Source organism: Rousettus aegyptiacus, unplaced genomic scaffold (assembly GCF_014176215.1).
Source record: "Rousettus aegyptiacus isolate mRouAeg1 unplaced genomic scaffold, mRouAeg1.p scaffold_m13_p_2, whole genome shotgun sequence".
In the NCBI taxonomy this organism is placed as follows: domain Eukaryota; kingdom Metazoa; phylum Chordata; class Mammalia; order Chiroptera; family Pteropodidae; genus Rousettus; species Rousettus aegyptiacus.
The window spans coordinates 128,401,700-128,415,723 of NW_023416295.1; the positions used below are offsets into that span (position 1 = coordinate 128,401,700).

Genomic DNA, 14,024 nt, shown 5'->3' on the forward strand with positions numbered 1-14,024 from the left:
CAAAATTTCTATACTTCTATTTCTCTTTTCCCCAAATTTACACACAAGTGAATGTATGTAGCACCAAAACACATAGAAAGTATAAACACTTGTTGATTGTTTCAGAATCATCAGAGCAGGTTAAAGGTTTTCTTATACATTCATAGGCTGTTTAGCTGTTTGTTCAGAAATGGGAGAAGTTTGTGTGAGCCTAAGATCAGAGATCCAAAGCCTCTTCTCCCATAGCTATACCCTTATCTGCCTCATCCTGTTTCACTCGAGTTGTGAATTTTTGTGTGCCCTAACTGAAGTTCTGTCTAAGCATAAAGGACATTATCTCCACTCACCCAGGGATGGAGGGAGAGTGGCTTTATTGTTGGCCAACCAAAGCTGCCAGAGAAGCTTTTAAAACTATTTTGGGAGGTAGTGGTAACTTTTCTAAACACTCTGATTCAGAAGAGGGTTTGTTTAAAATTTTTTTTTAATTATGTTGTCTCCATGGAAAATCCCACTGGACTATTCCCAATTTATCATGCTAGAAGGAGTGGTTTTAACCCCAGGTCTCACTCCTTAAAATATTATTTAAACATTGTTCTGTTTCTATCATTCATTCTCGTGGTTTGGGATATGAGATGAATCTGTGAGGTGAATTCCAAGGAAAACCACCATAATAGAGTTAAGATCAAGGAACAAGCTTCAACTGACCTAAAACAAAAACTGGAAAAGCAGGATGGGGAGAGAGAAGTTCAAATCTAAAATTCAAGTTGCTTGAGAATTTCCCATGGGTTACTGAGAACCTACCTCTTCCCAAGGACAGAGGCACTGTGTTGAAGAAAGATTTGTGCACCCCCTGAGAGGATATTTTGGCTGGCAAATCTAAATCCAAATATCTTGGTTTCCGGAATTTGCTCTGGGCCTAGGTCTCTGTGAAATAAGCTCTATTGTTTGCAGTTTCCTTTTCTAGCTCATGATCTTGCTGTCTTGTTCCCCAGCCCCTAGATTTGCGTGGAATGCCTTCAGAAGGTAACAGACCCTTACCTCAGTGACCACTGAAAGACAAGGCACCATTTCTAATTTGATACCTTTAGCAAGCAAATTCAACCATCTGATCCTCAGTTTATTCTCATCAGATGTTAAGGTCTATCTACTTATACCTGCTCACTTCAAACCTAGCAGGGAGTAAGTTTAAAGAGAGAATGTTGTTTAACTATACTTGATTTTCAAAGCTGGAGGTTAAACAAGCTCCACTTGGGTGGGTGGTTTTGTTTTATTTGGTGGTGAGGGAGGTGAAACCAGCCTCTGGAAGAAAGATTGGCTACACGGATAGTCACACAACAAAGCATTGTTCTGTCTTCCCTCTGCTGGCCTTGAGGCAACACAACACAGACACCCTCTGGTGGCTTAGCACCAGCCTTTACCTACTAGAACTTCATAAAGCAAATTTGCCCCAACAGAGACTCTCTCCAAATAGAAGAATAAAATATGTTCTCTATATACATTCAAGTTTTAGTTTCAGGTCAGACTAAAATAGAATTTCCTTTTCTTTTCATGTCTACAGATCAGACTCCTACTCCAACTAGATTCCTAAAGAACTGTGAGGAGGTGGGACTCTTCAATGAACTTGCTAACTCCTTTGAACATGAATTCAAGAAAGCTGCAGATGAAGATGAAAAAAAGGTAAGAGACTGGTATTTTGCTGAAAAACTGGTGGTATTCAGATCTAGGGTTTTCTCATTATGCCCTGGGATAACTTGCTTAATTGATTAATGTACAAAATTACAGGCTTGGTTCTATAGAACCAGGTAGTACCCATTAATCCTCGTCAGCCATCTAGGTCTTTAGGGGGTCTAAGTAATGGATCAGCCCAAGTCTATCTTCACCAAAAATCAGTCTTATTCTACTTCCAGTAGAGCTTTAGTTCAGTAATCTATTCATTTAAATTATTTACTTTGAATATTTAAAGATGTTAAAAGATTATAAATTACTCATAATTGTTAGTTTTTTTGTTTTGTTTTGTTTTGTTTTCCCTGCCAAATCTCACTCTTTTCTGAGCTAATCAGACTTCTCACCTGGACTTTTTTTGTTCAGTTGGCCAATCAGTAAACGTTTATTGAATTTCTACTCTTCACTTCGGTATATATGGCTCTTACCTTCAAGTAGCTTTCTGGTAATATTGAAGACATTAAACCTAAAGAAGGATGTTCTTAGTGCCTTCCAAAGGAGATCAGCCAGGATGGTGAAAGAATTAGAAATTATGTCCCTTTGGAAACATTTAGATAAATCGAAGACGTTTTGCTTGGAAGAGAGAAGATTTAATGTGAACAGGAGTTCAGTCATCAAACATTTGAAGAGGTTTTATATATAAAGGGGTTAAGATAATATCTATATCCTATATATAAGGCCCAGAAGTAGAAGTAGGAGCAGCAGGTAGAAGTTATTACAAAGTATGTTCAATTATATGTAGGCCACTCAGTGTAGATATTGTAGAGAGCATTAAAATGTTGGAATCCTTTCAGATCCTGAGGTGCTGTAATTCTGATTTTAGCTTTTATATTCCAGACCCCTAGAGAATCCTTTAGTTTAGAAGACCAGAGGAAATAGTTCAAGAAGCAGAGTCAAAATAGTTTCCATGGTATAAAGGACTTGGGTAGGGGAAAAGGCAACTGGAAATGTCAAAGTTTACTTTAGAATTAGAGTTCTAAGTTATTAGTCACTATTTAAAATCAGATCTGTGTTCCATAATATTTGAGAAAAATCTCAATATTTCTGTCTCTCAAAACGTGTGCACATTAACACGTGTACCTCCCATAATTGCATGGTGCAATGAGGCATAGAATTCCATCAGAATATAGAAAAGCCAAGATATAAGAAAAAATGTCCATGGGAGTTCTTTCCTTCTAAGAGAGAGGTAACAAGAGAGTTGTGCATGATTTTTCCATTCAGCTTAAATGGTAAGAATGCAAGATAAAGTGTCCTTATCACTAGAGGTCTTTCTAAATTCCAAAGCTTTCTATGACCTTTTTATGTTCTCTCCCTCAAAGTAAAAGAAAGTAGGGTAACTTAGTGTCATATACTTGTAGGTCTACTTTCAAAAGGCAGAACTAACCACAGTCTTCCCATTATTATTATTCTTTAGAGACCCAGGTCTCTCATCTCTCAGTTGCTTCAACCTATATGGTATAATTTTATTTTATAGCTTCTCTACCTCATCCCCGCTATCATTTTTCCCTCCCCCAAAACAAAGAAATCAAATTGTTTCCACCAGGATATAAAGGATTTTAAACCAAACTCATTATAAGTAAATTTAAGAAAATTAGCCTCCTTTTAAAAGCTTCAGGTCTTTTCCATTGCCATTTTAGTTCAATTGACACTTCCAGGAGGCCATTCATAGTTGTGTGAGATCTTCATTCATTGGGTATCTCTTAGTGTTTCTTCCTGTCTGAACAGGGGTGGTCTTCACCTCACCTTGATGGGAAGCACAGATTCAGTGGAAGATTGTTTCCAGAAGTCTTTTATGAGCCCAAAACTTTCCTGAACCACAGCTTTTCAAGGAGATGTCCCAAGGGGATTGGAGATTTTAAACTTGTGGTTGTATTTACTGAGCGACCTCTCCTTCCCACCACTCTCTGACTTCAGAGATCCCAGAATTATCTCAGTTGAGCCTGACATCTTAGCAATGTAGGAAAAATGAGAGCAGAAACGAAACCATCTTTGCTGTTGCTCAACCCATCAGATTAGAGAAAAAGAACCATTACCGCTTTCTCTAATGTGGTAGACACCAGATTATCTTTAGTTTGCTCAAGAAGGTTTTTAAGGATTGAGGTAGAAAGAGAAAAGTTAGAACAAGTTCCTCTTTCACCAAGAAGCCTAGGATATGGGAAGAATAGAACAAAGAATCCACTTTGTCATGAAACCTAACTGCAATGCCAGCCCTCCTGTCATGGTACAGTGTCAGAGCCCTCATCTCAGATGGTTTGTTCTTCCTTGCAGAGCCATTTTTGATTCCACAGTTCTGTGAGATGGTCGCACAACTGCTAGAAAAGTACTCTCTTTTCTTTCTGGTTTTCTCCAGTCCTGCTCCTAGGACCAAGTTGTAATTTCTTTCACTGATCAAGTGATCAGCCTTTCCTTTCTTTGTTACCCTAAAACCCTACCTTTCTAACTTCTAACTTCTAGCACCAGATTTTGGGGTGAGATCACAATCAAGCATGGAGAGGTCCCTGGAAAAGATCTTTCTTGTTTGCAGTACTTTAATAGCCAGTTCGTCTTTATTTGCTTTTGATAATTGGGTAATGTAATCATTCTGATTGGGAGAAAAACTGTCACAGTTCTCCAGTGGCCAGCAGAGCTGGTTGGGAAAAAGGCAGGTACTAAACTCAGGAATCATTTTACGTTCCTGTTTTACATGGATTCAAGTGACATCTTTTTTCCCCCCTTTCAGGGTCTCTATAAGCATTGTAAGTATTTTTTCTCCTTGAGAATCTTTATAAATATTCACTCATGGTGAAGCAGATTTTATCTCCATTTTATAGTTAGGGAAACAGAAGCCATGAGAAGTTAAAGTGGCCAGAGTTATATATAAAACATAGGCTTCACATTTCTTTGACTTGCAGTTCAGTGTTTTGACCAAGGGCTAAATTTCTTAGAAGTGTATTTCCTCATCTTTTACCTGGAAAGATGTAGATTCAACCTGAAGGGAATCATGGGGTCATGGGGTTAAAATAAACTATGCTCATTTCTCTGTTTTAACAGGCTACTGCCGGGCCCCTTGACATGTCTCTGCCTTCCACACCAGACATCAAAATCAAAGAAGAGGAGCCAGTGGAGGTGGACTCATCCCCGCCTGACAGCCCTGCCTCCAGCCCCTGCTCCCCGCCACTCAAAGACAAGGTAAAATCCTCTACCAAGAGGCATCCCAAGTGTTAATGAATAGATTACATTATGATTGGTTGTATAAGTAGTGTGTGATACAGGAGGATTTTTTGTATTTAAATAAATGTTAATTATTTAGAAGAATTATATAAATTACACCTATTCTCTGACCCATAATTCTACTTCTGCGTCTATAAGAAATGAAATTAGTGCATATATCCACCAAAAGAAGTATATGGGAATATATTGTATTGGTAATAGTCAAAAAACAGGAAGGAAGCCATCAACAAAAGAATGAGTAAATAAATTGTGGTATATTTCTGAAATGGAGTACTGCATGGCATTAAAAAAAGAATGAACTAATGATTTACATAGCAGTGTGGATGATTCTCATTAATGTTATATTAAACAACAGCAACAAAATTCAGACAAAAAAAGTACATACTAGATGGTTCCATTTACATCAGGTTCAAGAAGAGGCAAAATTACTTAATGACAATAGAACTCTAAATATGTTTACTTCTTGTGAGGAAAGGTATGGATTGGGAATGGATATAGGAGAACCTTCTAGGGCGCTTGAAATGGGCACTTTGTCTTGATTTTACATATATAAAAAGCCATTTATATTCTTTAGGTTAATGCGGTTCATGTTGTATTTCAATTAATAAGTAAAAAAAGAAAATCACATAATTTATAAACTGGACATTAAACAGTTTAGAAGAAAAAGTCTCACCAGAGAGAAGTCTTCTGGTGACTTAAAGGGAATATCTATTAGGATTCTGAATATTATTTTTTTAAAGGAAATTTTTTACAAAGTAGTATTTTTTACAGATTTATTAAAATATAACACACATACAGAAAAGTACATAAATTATAAGAATATAGCTCACTGAATTTTCATGAAGTTCAGCCTCTGTAACTAGCACCCAGATTTATTGGAACTTCAGAGGCCCCCTTATGCTTCCTTTCAGTCTCTACTGCCCTACCAGTAGTTATTTTAATGCCCACTTTAGATAGAGTAGACCTCATTTTACCTTCCTCCATATTTTACTTCCCAAAACTACCCCCTTTATAAACAATACAACCTTCCCCTGACCTCTCTCCTTTTCATCAGCAACCAGTTCCTAGAGGCTGTCTGGAGATGTTTTCAGGGCCAGTGGCAATCTTGAGATCTTAACAAGTTAACAGTGGAAAGAGACATCCCAAGTCTGTTTTATTACAATATGGCCCTTATTTAAACTTCCATAGCCCTTTTTTAAAGGTGTCTGTAGGAGATACTGGGTTGCCTTATCACTAGTCTTATACCTGCCTTTCCCCATTAGAGATCAGAGGATACTGAGGCATCAAGTTTAGAATGACACTATCTAGATTGTGAAAAATTATAACAATCCTTAGAACTTATGTGATACTACAGTGCTTCTACAAAGATTTCAAGTGATTTTTCAACTTTCATCTCATTCATATAGCTATCATCCCTGAAAAGGATATAGCAAAAAGTATTAACTCCGCATTCCTATTGAATGGGTAAGTGAGGTATGGTGTGTGACCATGGAATGACACCAAGTCACTCTAGTGCTCTTCCCAACAAATTGTACTAGATTTTACCAGCTTCATATTTCCCTGTAAGCAATCCCTTAAAGCATTTTGTGATCTGTTGGTCTCTTCTCCCCAGGAGGTTGCCCCAAAGCCTATGGTGATCTCTACCCCGACGCCTACCATCGTACGTCCTGGGTCCCTGCCTCTCCATGTGGGCTATGATTCACTTCACCCAACCCTTCCCTCCCCAACCTCTGTCATCACACAGGCTCCACCATCTAACAGGCAACTGGGGTAAGTAAAGAGTGCTGAGAAAAACAATGAAGCCTGAATCTTTTTCCACTTTGTGAGCTTATTTGATAAAACAAGAACTGTTTTTGAATATTCAAGGAAAATGAGTCGCTGAGATTCTCTCTCAAAATAAATACCACCCCCCTCCCCCAAACAGAATCTCTTTTATTTTTTGGGTAGACAAGCAAGTATTTATTTGAGGGTAATACTTTCTTAATTTGGAGGTTTAATACTTTTTTAATCTAAAATAGAATCCATATCATAATAGTGGAGGGTGCACAGGAAACTATATTTAGTTCTTAACCTCAATCTGTAGAAGTTTACTGAATTAATGAGGGGATGAAACCCACATGTCATCTTTTTTGAGTGTTTCCTTCAGTCCCACTTAGGATTCTTGGTCTTTGTTACCCCAAAGTTTGTTTGTCTCTTTGTCTTTGCTCCTGGCATGGCCCATACAGATTTCCTAATGGGATGACTTGAGATCCTGTCCCCAGGTACCCATGAGTTAAGAGATTATTATCAGGATTCAGCCTCTTGAAACTTACTGTTCTCTGGACCCACTAGGAAAAATGCAAAGGGATATCTTTTTTGAACAGAGTAGAGCAAAATGTGGAAAGAAGCAAGAGAAACCTTCAAATTTGGATTTCATATGACATAATTCAGCTTTGCAAAATGACAACTTTGATCCAAGTCTCCCTTGCCGAAGGCAAGAGAAAATTTATACATGGCAGTGATAGGGATGTTTATTTATTTGTTCAAAACTCTTAATAGGATTAGCTTCTCACCCAGAGTTCAGTGGTGTTTAATTTGCAAGGTGTAAAGATCTGGCCATTCCTCTCCATCTGTAAGGTAAGGTAAGTAGCATTCCTTGCTTTTTCCACTTCATGAGGGTGTCAAGATTTTACAGTGCTGCCCTTTAGCATCCTTAACTAGGAAAGACTAGAAAATCTGCTATATTACAGGAGGAAGATCCATAGGCAAAAGCGTCTGTATTATGAGCATTTTACTTCATGTCTCCTCTAGGTCTCCCACGGGCTCCCTCCCTCTCGTCATGCATCTTGCTAATGGACAGACCATGCCTGTGCTGCCAGGGCCTCCAGTACAGATGCCTTCTGTTATCTCGGTGAGCTCTGTAGTTGGGGCAGCCAGCCCTACCAACACACTAATCCCTCCCTTCCACCTGAATGCTCATAAACACACATGAGCCCCAGGGAAACGTGGGCTCTGGTCTGTATTAGTTGAGCATGGCAGCGTGCCCAAACTCTTCACTAACCTCTGCCAACTCAGCACTATGGAATACTAGACAAAGAGTCATCTGGACAATTGGCTCCTGGTCTAGGAATTGATCTTGCCATCCTGCTGATTGGTTGATTTCACTTGGCACTTAGCATCTCCCAAATTACCCACCATTTTCCTCAATATACAGCTCTAGCCTTTTCCATAGAAATTGTCATAGCACTGGAAAATTAGATTCCCTGCACTGTGGTGCTCCATGGGGGAAGGTATTTCCAAGGCTGTCCCTGCATGCCCTATGGGAAGGTTGCTCAGAATAAGTCCTGACGTGCCAATCTCAAAAACATTTCATTTTGGGGAGCTTTTGCCCCACCGATCGTATTATGCTCCCTTCTGGTTTTTCTTCCTTCTCTTGATCCAGCTGGCCAGGCCTGTGTCTATGGTGCCCAACATTCCTGGTATTCCTGGCCCACCAGTTAACAGCAGTGGTTCCATTTCACCCTCTGGCCACCCTATGCCATCAGAAGCCAAGATGGTGAGTACATCCCAGCCTGAGGCAATGTTGGCCCTTCTGAAAGAAGTGGTTTTTCATGCAAACCAAGCAAAGGAACCTTCTGGGAGTAGCAAAGCTAAAGACACCCTGTTGTGAGGTCTATAGAAAAAAAGACCCTGACTTAGGACTTCTATCTCCTCTCATCTACCTTTAGAGCCTGGTATACAGACCATGGCAGTGAAGAGGCAGCACAGATTGTTTGGAGTGGAACAGTTGCTGTTTCAGTTCCAGGGTGACAGATGGAGGGTGGATGAGTGAGCAGGAGAGCTGGCCAAGAGGTGAATAGCTGCATAACCAGCACCTGGCCAGGTTCCAGGAGATAGCTTTCATCTGGACTATTGCTTCAACAACCCCCACCCTCCAACTGTGCCTAGGATGATAGCCAGGGAACAGAGTAGGCATTTTAAGGATCCAGGTGCACATTCTCTCCCTGTCACTTTTTTTTTTTTAATTCCTCTGTAAAGGGAAAATTGATATGGAAATTTTAGTTATCTGTAAGGTCAGTAATAAAATCTAAGCCCACTGTTTCCACCCTTGATAGAATTTTACCCTTGACAAGCTTTTTTAATCTTTCCCCACAGAGACTAAAGGCCACCCTAACCCACCAAGTCTCCTCAATCAATGGTGGTTGTGGAATGGTGGTGGGTACTGCTAGCACCATGGTAACGGCCCGTCCTGAGCAGAGCCAGATCCTCATCCAACACCCTGATGCCCCATCCCCAGCCCAGCCACAGGTCAGTTGGGCCCTTGGATGGGGGAACCAGCTGGGTCACCATTACTCTTTATGTCCTATGTTTTTCAAGGAGAGAAAAATTAGAGAAGAATGGATTTCAGCTTTCTGGCATCTTCCTGTGCTTTGGTTCTTATTGACAATTTGACAGTAGCAAAATGCACCATTCTTTATCCAGCTTCGTATTATACTTACATGCAAACAGACTGAATAATATAGAACCATTACAGAGTTCTTAATTTTTGCTTTTTGTTTTTATCTATATGTGAATGATAATATCTGCAGAACGCTCTTAAAAGGTGACAGAACCTCACTTCAAACCACTTTGTGTACCAAAAGAGGCTCCCCTAGTCTCTTTCTTATCTATTAAGTCTTATCAAAACAAACAAACAAACAAACAAACCTTTAACCTGATTAGATTTTATAGCAAAAATGAGATGATAATATATTAATAATATGTGATGTTACAGTATTAAGACTGCTCAGTAAACAAACACAGAAATATACCTTTTCCTTATCAATTTAATCCCTTTTTATCACAGAAAAATTAAAGCCTTAAAAAAGACAGAGCAGTCCCATTTAGATACCCAATTCTTTTATCGAAGAGGCCTCAGTTATAGTAAATTTCTATTGAAAGCTGAATAGACCTCTGTTTTTGTTTGGTCTATACTGAACAGATGACAACAACCTGAGATTGGTTTCTAGAGTCGCATTCTTTGCCCAGCCCCTTTTCCTGATGTCACCACCTGCTTCATCAGTTACCACCACATGTCCTAATATTTAATAGCCATATGCTGCCTTAAAACTTGGCCAACAACTAAAGCCTTCATTTGAATTTTCTTGTTTGAAGCTAAGCTTTCCCACCCTTGTGCAATAACCCCTTCCAATGCCAGTCCTTGGAGATGATAAAGCAGTAGCCATTTGTCCATATTGTGCTGCTTTGCCTCTTGAGAAAATGACATGACTTCATTTTTAGTCTCCACCAATGCCTCTCCTTCTCATTCTTCCCTTCTTTCTCCCAGCCTGTTCTTTCACCTCCATTCCCTGCATGAATTCCGAGTTGCCTATAAGAGAATAGGAACCGATCATTTTCTTTTTCCCATCCTTCTAAAGCACCAGTCTCCAATGAGCAATGTTCCAGTGAGCTCAGGACAAAGAGGAAATTTTAAATCTCAAGAAAATTTGTGTAAACTTTCCTTAGTATAGTGAGAAACAATGACCCAAGGCCTCTAACTCATTAAATTGAGTTTAAAATTTCCTCCCTATTTTTTTTCTTTTGAGATAATATTAGACAAATAACATTATCTCTTGATTATGTTTAATGGAGAACATGATTCAGTAGGACTTGAAGTGGAATATAAGATTCTATTTTTTATAACGCATGCTTATTCTCATACAACTGGTGTGAGCTCTGGCATTTGGGAAGAACTAATATAGATATTCCCTAATAGCAACAGATCCAGGACAAATTTATTTTTGGCATTATTTTACATTATTAGTTTCTTTTATATAGCTTGTTTACCTTTCTGTATTTTAATTTTTGCCACTAATTTTTGCCTGAAGTTTAAAGACAAAAGACAGTTTTATAACACCAGTTTGTAAAGGGATTAAAAAATGCTTTTCTGTTTAAAATAGAACAAACAAACAGAACAAACAACATGATGGCGAGGTTGCTGAGGATGATTAACAACTGATTATAAATAAAAAGAATATGCTAATCTATCTCTCTCCATAATAGCCTAATTCTCACTGGTAGTGAAATCTTTTCTGAAACTTGTTGTAGCATCCAGTTGTTTATATATATTGCTTGCCCAAATCAGTGATTCTTAAACATTTTTTATTCCACAGTCTTGCTAAAAGTTCCCATGACATCCTCCATTACAATTTCCCTGTCTGCAAGATTCCCTATTGTTAAGAAACAAAAGATGATCCTAGTTTCATTTTGTCTGTCTTATCTTAGAAATAATCGGTTTCCAGTTGAACTGTGGTTTGTCTAAGTATGGGACTGAAAAGACTGGAAGGAAATGGAAGTTAGAAAGAGGAGTTACCACAAAGAGAAGTTAAGGGACATAGTGATGAGACTTGCTGTGGTTACAGAGACTGGTACATCCCTTTAGCAGATCTTACTAATATACCTAATATCAGGTTTAATTTGGAAAGGATTGCCATTGCTTTCAAGTAACTCCTCTTTCTTCCTGGGCAACAACAGGTTTCACCAGCCCAGCCCACTCCTAGTACAGGAGGGCGCCGGCGGCGCACAGTGGATGAAGATCCAGATGAGCGGCGGCAGCGTTTTCTGGAGCGCAACCGGGCTGCAGCCTCTCGCTGCCGTCAAAAGCGGAAGTTATGGGTGTCCTCCCTAGAGAAGAAGGCAGAGGAACTCACTTCTCAGAACATTCAGCTGAGTGTGAGTGGGTCTTAAATGATTGTTGGGATTGTTGAATCTAGAAAGTGGGATTGAGTCAGAAAAAAAGTGAAACAATGTAATAGGAGATGGTAATTCTTTAAATTAGGACAGATCCATCCAGAAAATAATCCAGGAAGAATGCAGAAAGAATCTCTGAACAGTCAGAATTGAAATCTCTTTCTTCAGGATTGGAAAGGACATCGTCCACTCCCAAATATGCTACTAGAATGAGTCATCCATAAACCCATTTGGATGAAAAGAATTAGATTAAACACCCTAGGGTGCTCTTTTAAGTCATCAGTAGACTCTGACTTGGGTGTTAGAATACCCAAAGAGAAATGTCTTTGCCCCAGATAATGCAGCTTAATGAAAGAAAAAAGCCACACAAGCAAATAGAACAATTATAATCCATATATTTCCTTAAATTTTATTTTCCCTTCTAATTATTTATTAAAATATTTTATTACATAAGTAATATATATTTTTTTTTATGTATAACATATATGTAATATACATATGCATACACAGAGGTGTAAAATAAAAAACAAATTCCCTCTTGAGTATGACTTTCACAGACTCATTCTTTTCCCTGTAGGTAAGTTTAGACCAATACATATTTCTAAATATTTTCATTTACTCCCTTTTCGTAGGGGAGTCAGGGAGGGATTGGTGTTTGTTTTAACAGAAATAGGTTAACAGTATCTCCTGGAGAACTAGCCATTAAATAGAAGATCCACCTCCTTTTTTTTAAATAGCTATATAGTAGTACATTCTACAGTGTAGTTATACTATAAGATATGGATATTTATAATGTTTCTTATTTTTTCCAGAACAATAATGCTGCAGTCAACATTGTGTGCACTTGAGTAGATCTGTCAAATAGATTCATGGAAGTATACTTTCTTAATCAAAGGACATATATTATCAATTTTGGCATAATCATATTTATCCTAAATAGGAGTAATTTTTCTATTGTGAATTCGTACTGTACACTGTAAGCAGCTCCTGTCATTGAATTCAAGACTATACTGGCCCTGGGCTGTCTGAAGCCTTGCTGGGTCAGACATCTTTCCCACATTCAGAGGAAGAAATCTAGGCACATTCAGTCCTCACTTTAAGGGATAGTCACCGGGGTACAAGAGTGGAGGATGAATTTTCCTGATATTCTTTTCTTCCCTCCCTCCTCAGAATGAAGTCACGTTACTACGCAATGAGGTGGCTCAGTTGAAACAGCTACTGTTAGCTCATAAAGACTGCCCAGTCACTGCGCTACAGAAGAAGACCCAAGGCTACTTAGGTGAGTGGCTTGCAATCTAAAGGTCATTCAGTCAGTAAACTGCATATGCGGAGTATCCCAACTGTTTATAATTTATAACTCCATTCAGAATGTTCTGGAGGGCTACAGACCTTTGTGGAACAACCAGTCCTACAAAAAAATTTTTTTTTGAGAATATAGCGTTATCCTAAGTGAGATAAAGGGTGGCAGTATTTATTGGGTACCTACTTTGTGTTAAGTACTCTACCATTTTCCCAGTTCTCTTATGAAATCATACGTTCTTAGGAAATACATGCCTTATCTCCATTTATACATGAGAAAACTGCATTCAGATTAGTCACTTACCTGAAGTTACGCAGCTAGTACAGTAACAAAGCCAAGATTCACATTCAGGTCTTTCTTATTCCAAAGACACTGCCTTGGCCTTAAGAGGATGTAAACAGCAGATGATACATTGGGATTTCGGGGTATATTTTATCTTTCTAATGATGGGCTGATGTCGGTTTCAGTTCATAATCTATAAGCACACAAAAATTAGTGCTAGAAAAAGATGGTCACAGTCGTGCTCAGGACAGGCACAATTCTGAAATTAAAGCTATTGTGAATAATTTGCTTAAGGATGGTAAAAACTAATAAATCCTTTTCCTTTACAAATTGAACAAATTCATAGAAATGTTAGCAATCAAATTTTGATATATTGAATTATTTTTTCACTGTCTTATCATTTCACAGATGTGTTCCCATAGAAAAAGTAACCTCATCATCAATTTTAAACATCTCTTTAAATTTTAATTTTAATATGAACATTAATTTATTAAGCAGGTATCGTTGAGGCTATTCTGTCCCAGGCACTGTTTTACATACTGAGGATATAATAGAGAACCAAGTAGATTAAACTCCCTGCCCTTGAGGAGCTTATATTTTAGTAAGTGAGACATGGTAAATGAGATAAATAGGTACAAATATATGGTATGTTAGATAAGAGTAAATAATTGGAGGAAAAAATAAAACAGGGGAAAAAACTATGAAATGTTGGCAGCAGGGTTGAAATTTCAGATGTGTCTTTTGAATAAAGATCGTAAAGGAGTGAGGGAGCTAGCCATGCATTTACATGGGAGAAAAATACTGCAGGCAAGAGGAAGAACAA

At 38.4% G+C, this 14,024-nt stretch overlaps 1 protein-coding gene across 6 annotated transcripts in view; it reads left to right on the top strand.

The window, feature by feature from the left end:
- The window catches only part of LOC107509862 (cyclic AMP-dependent transcription factor ATF-7), a 70,641-nt gene that overhangs the window by 49,800 nt on the left and 6,817 nt on the right, over positions 1 to 14,024 (top strand). For 5 of the 6 annotated variants that reach the window (XM_016142750.2, XM_036236046.1, XM_016142751.2 and 2 more), the window contains 8 exons: positions 1,538 to 1,656; positions 4,732 to 4,869; positions 6,524 to 6,681; positions 7,702 to 7,801; positions 8,333 to 8,446; positions 9,046 to 9,198; positions 11,404 to 11,601; positions 12,790 to 12,898. In XM_016142750.2, coding sequence (XP_015998236.1) covers positions 1,538 to 1,656; positions 4,732 to 4,869; positions 6,524 to 6,681; positions 7,702 to 7,801; positions 8,333 to 8,446; positions 9,046 to 9,198; positions 11,404 to 11,601; positions 12,790 to 12,898 — 1,089 coding nt within the window. The remainder of the gene's footprint in view (positions 1 to 1,537; positions 1,657 to 4,731; positions 4,870 to 6,523; positions 6,682 to 7,701; positions 7,802 to 8,332; positions 8,447 to 9,045; positions 9,199 to 11,403; positions 11,602 to 12,789; positions 12,899 to 14,024) is intronic. The other variant, XM_036236047.1, reaches the window with a different exon arrangement.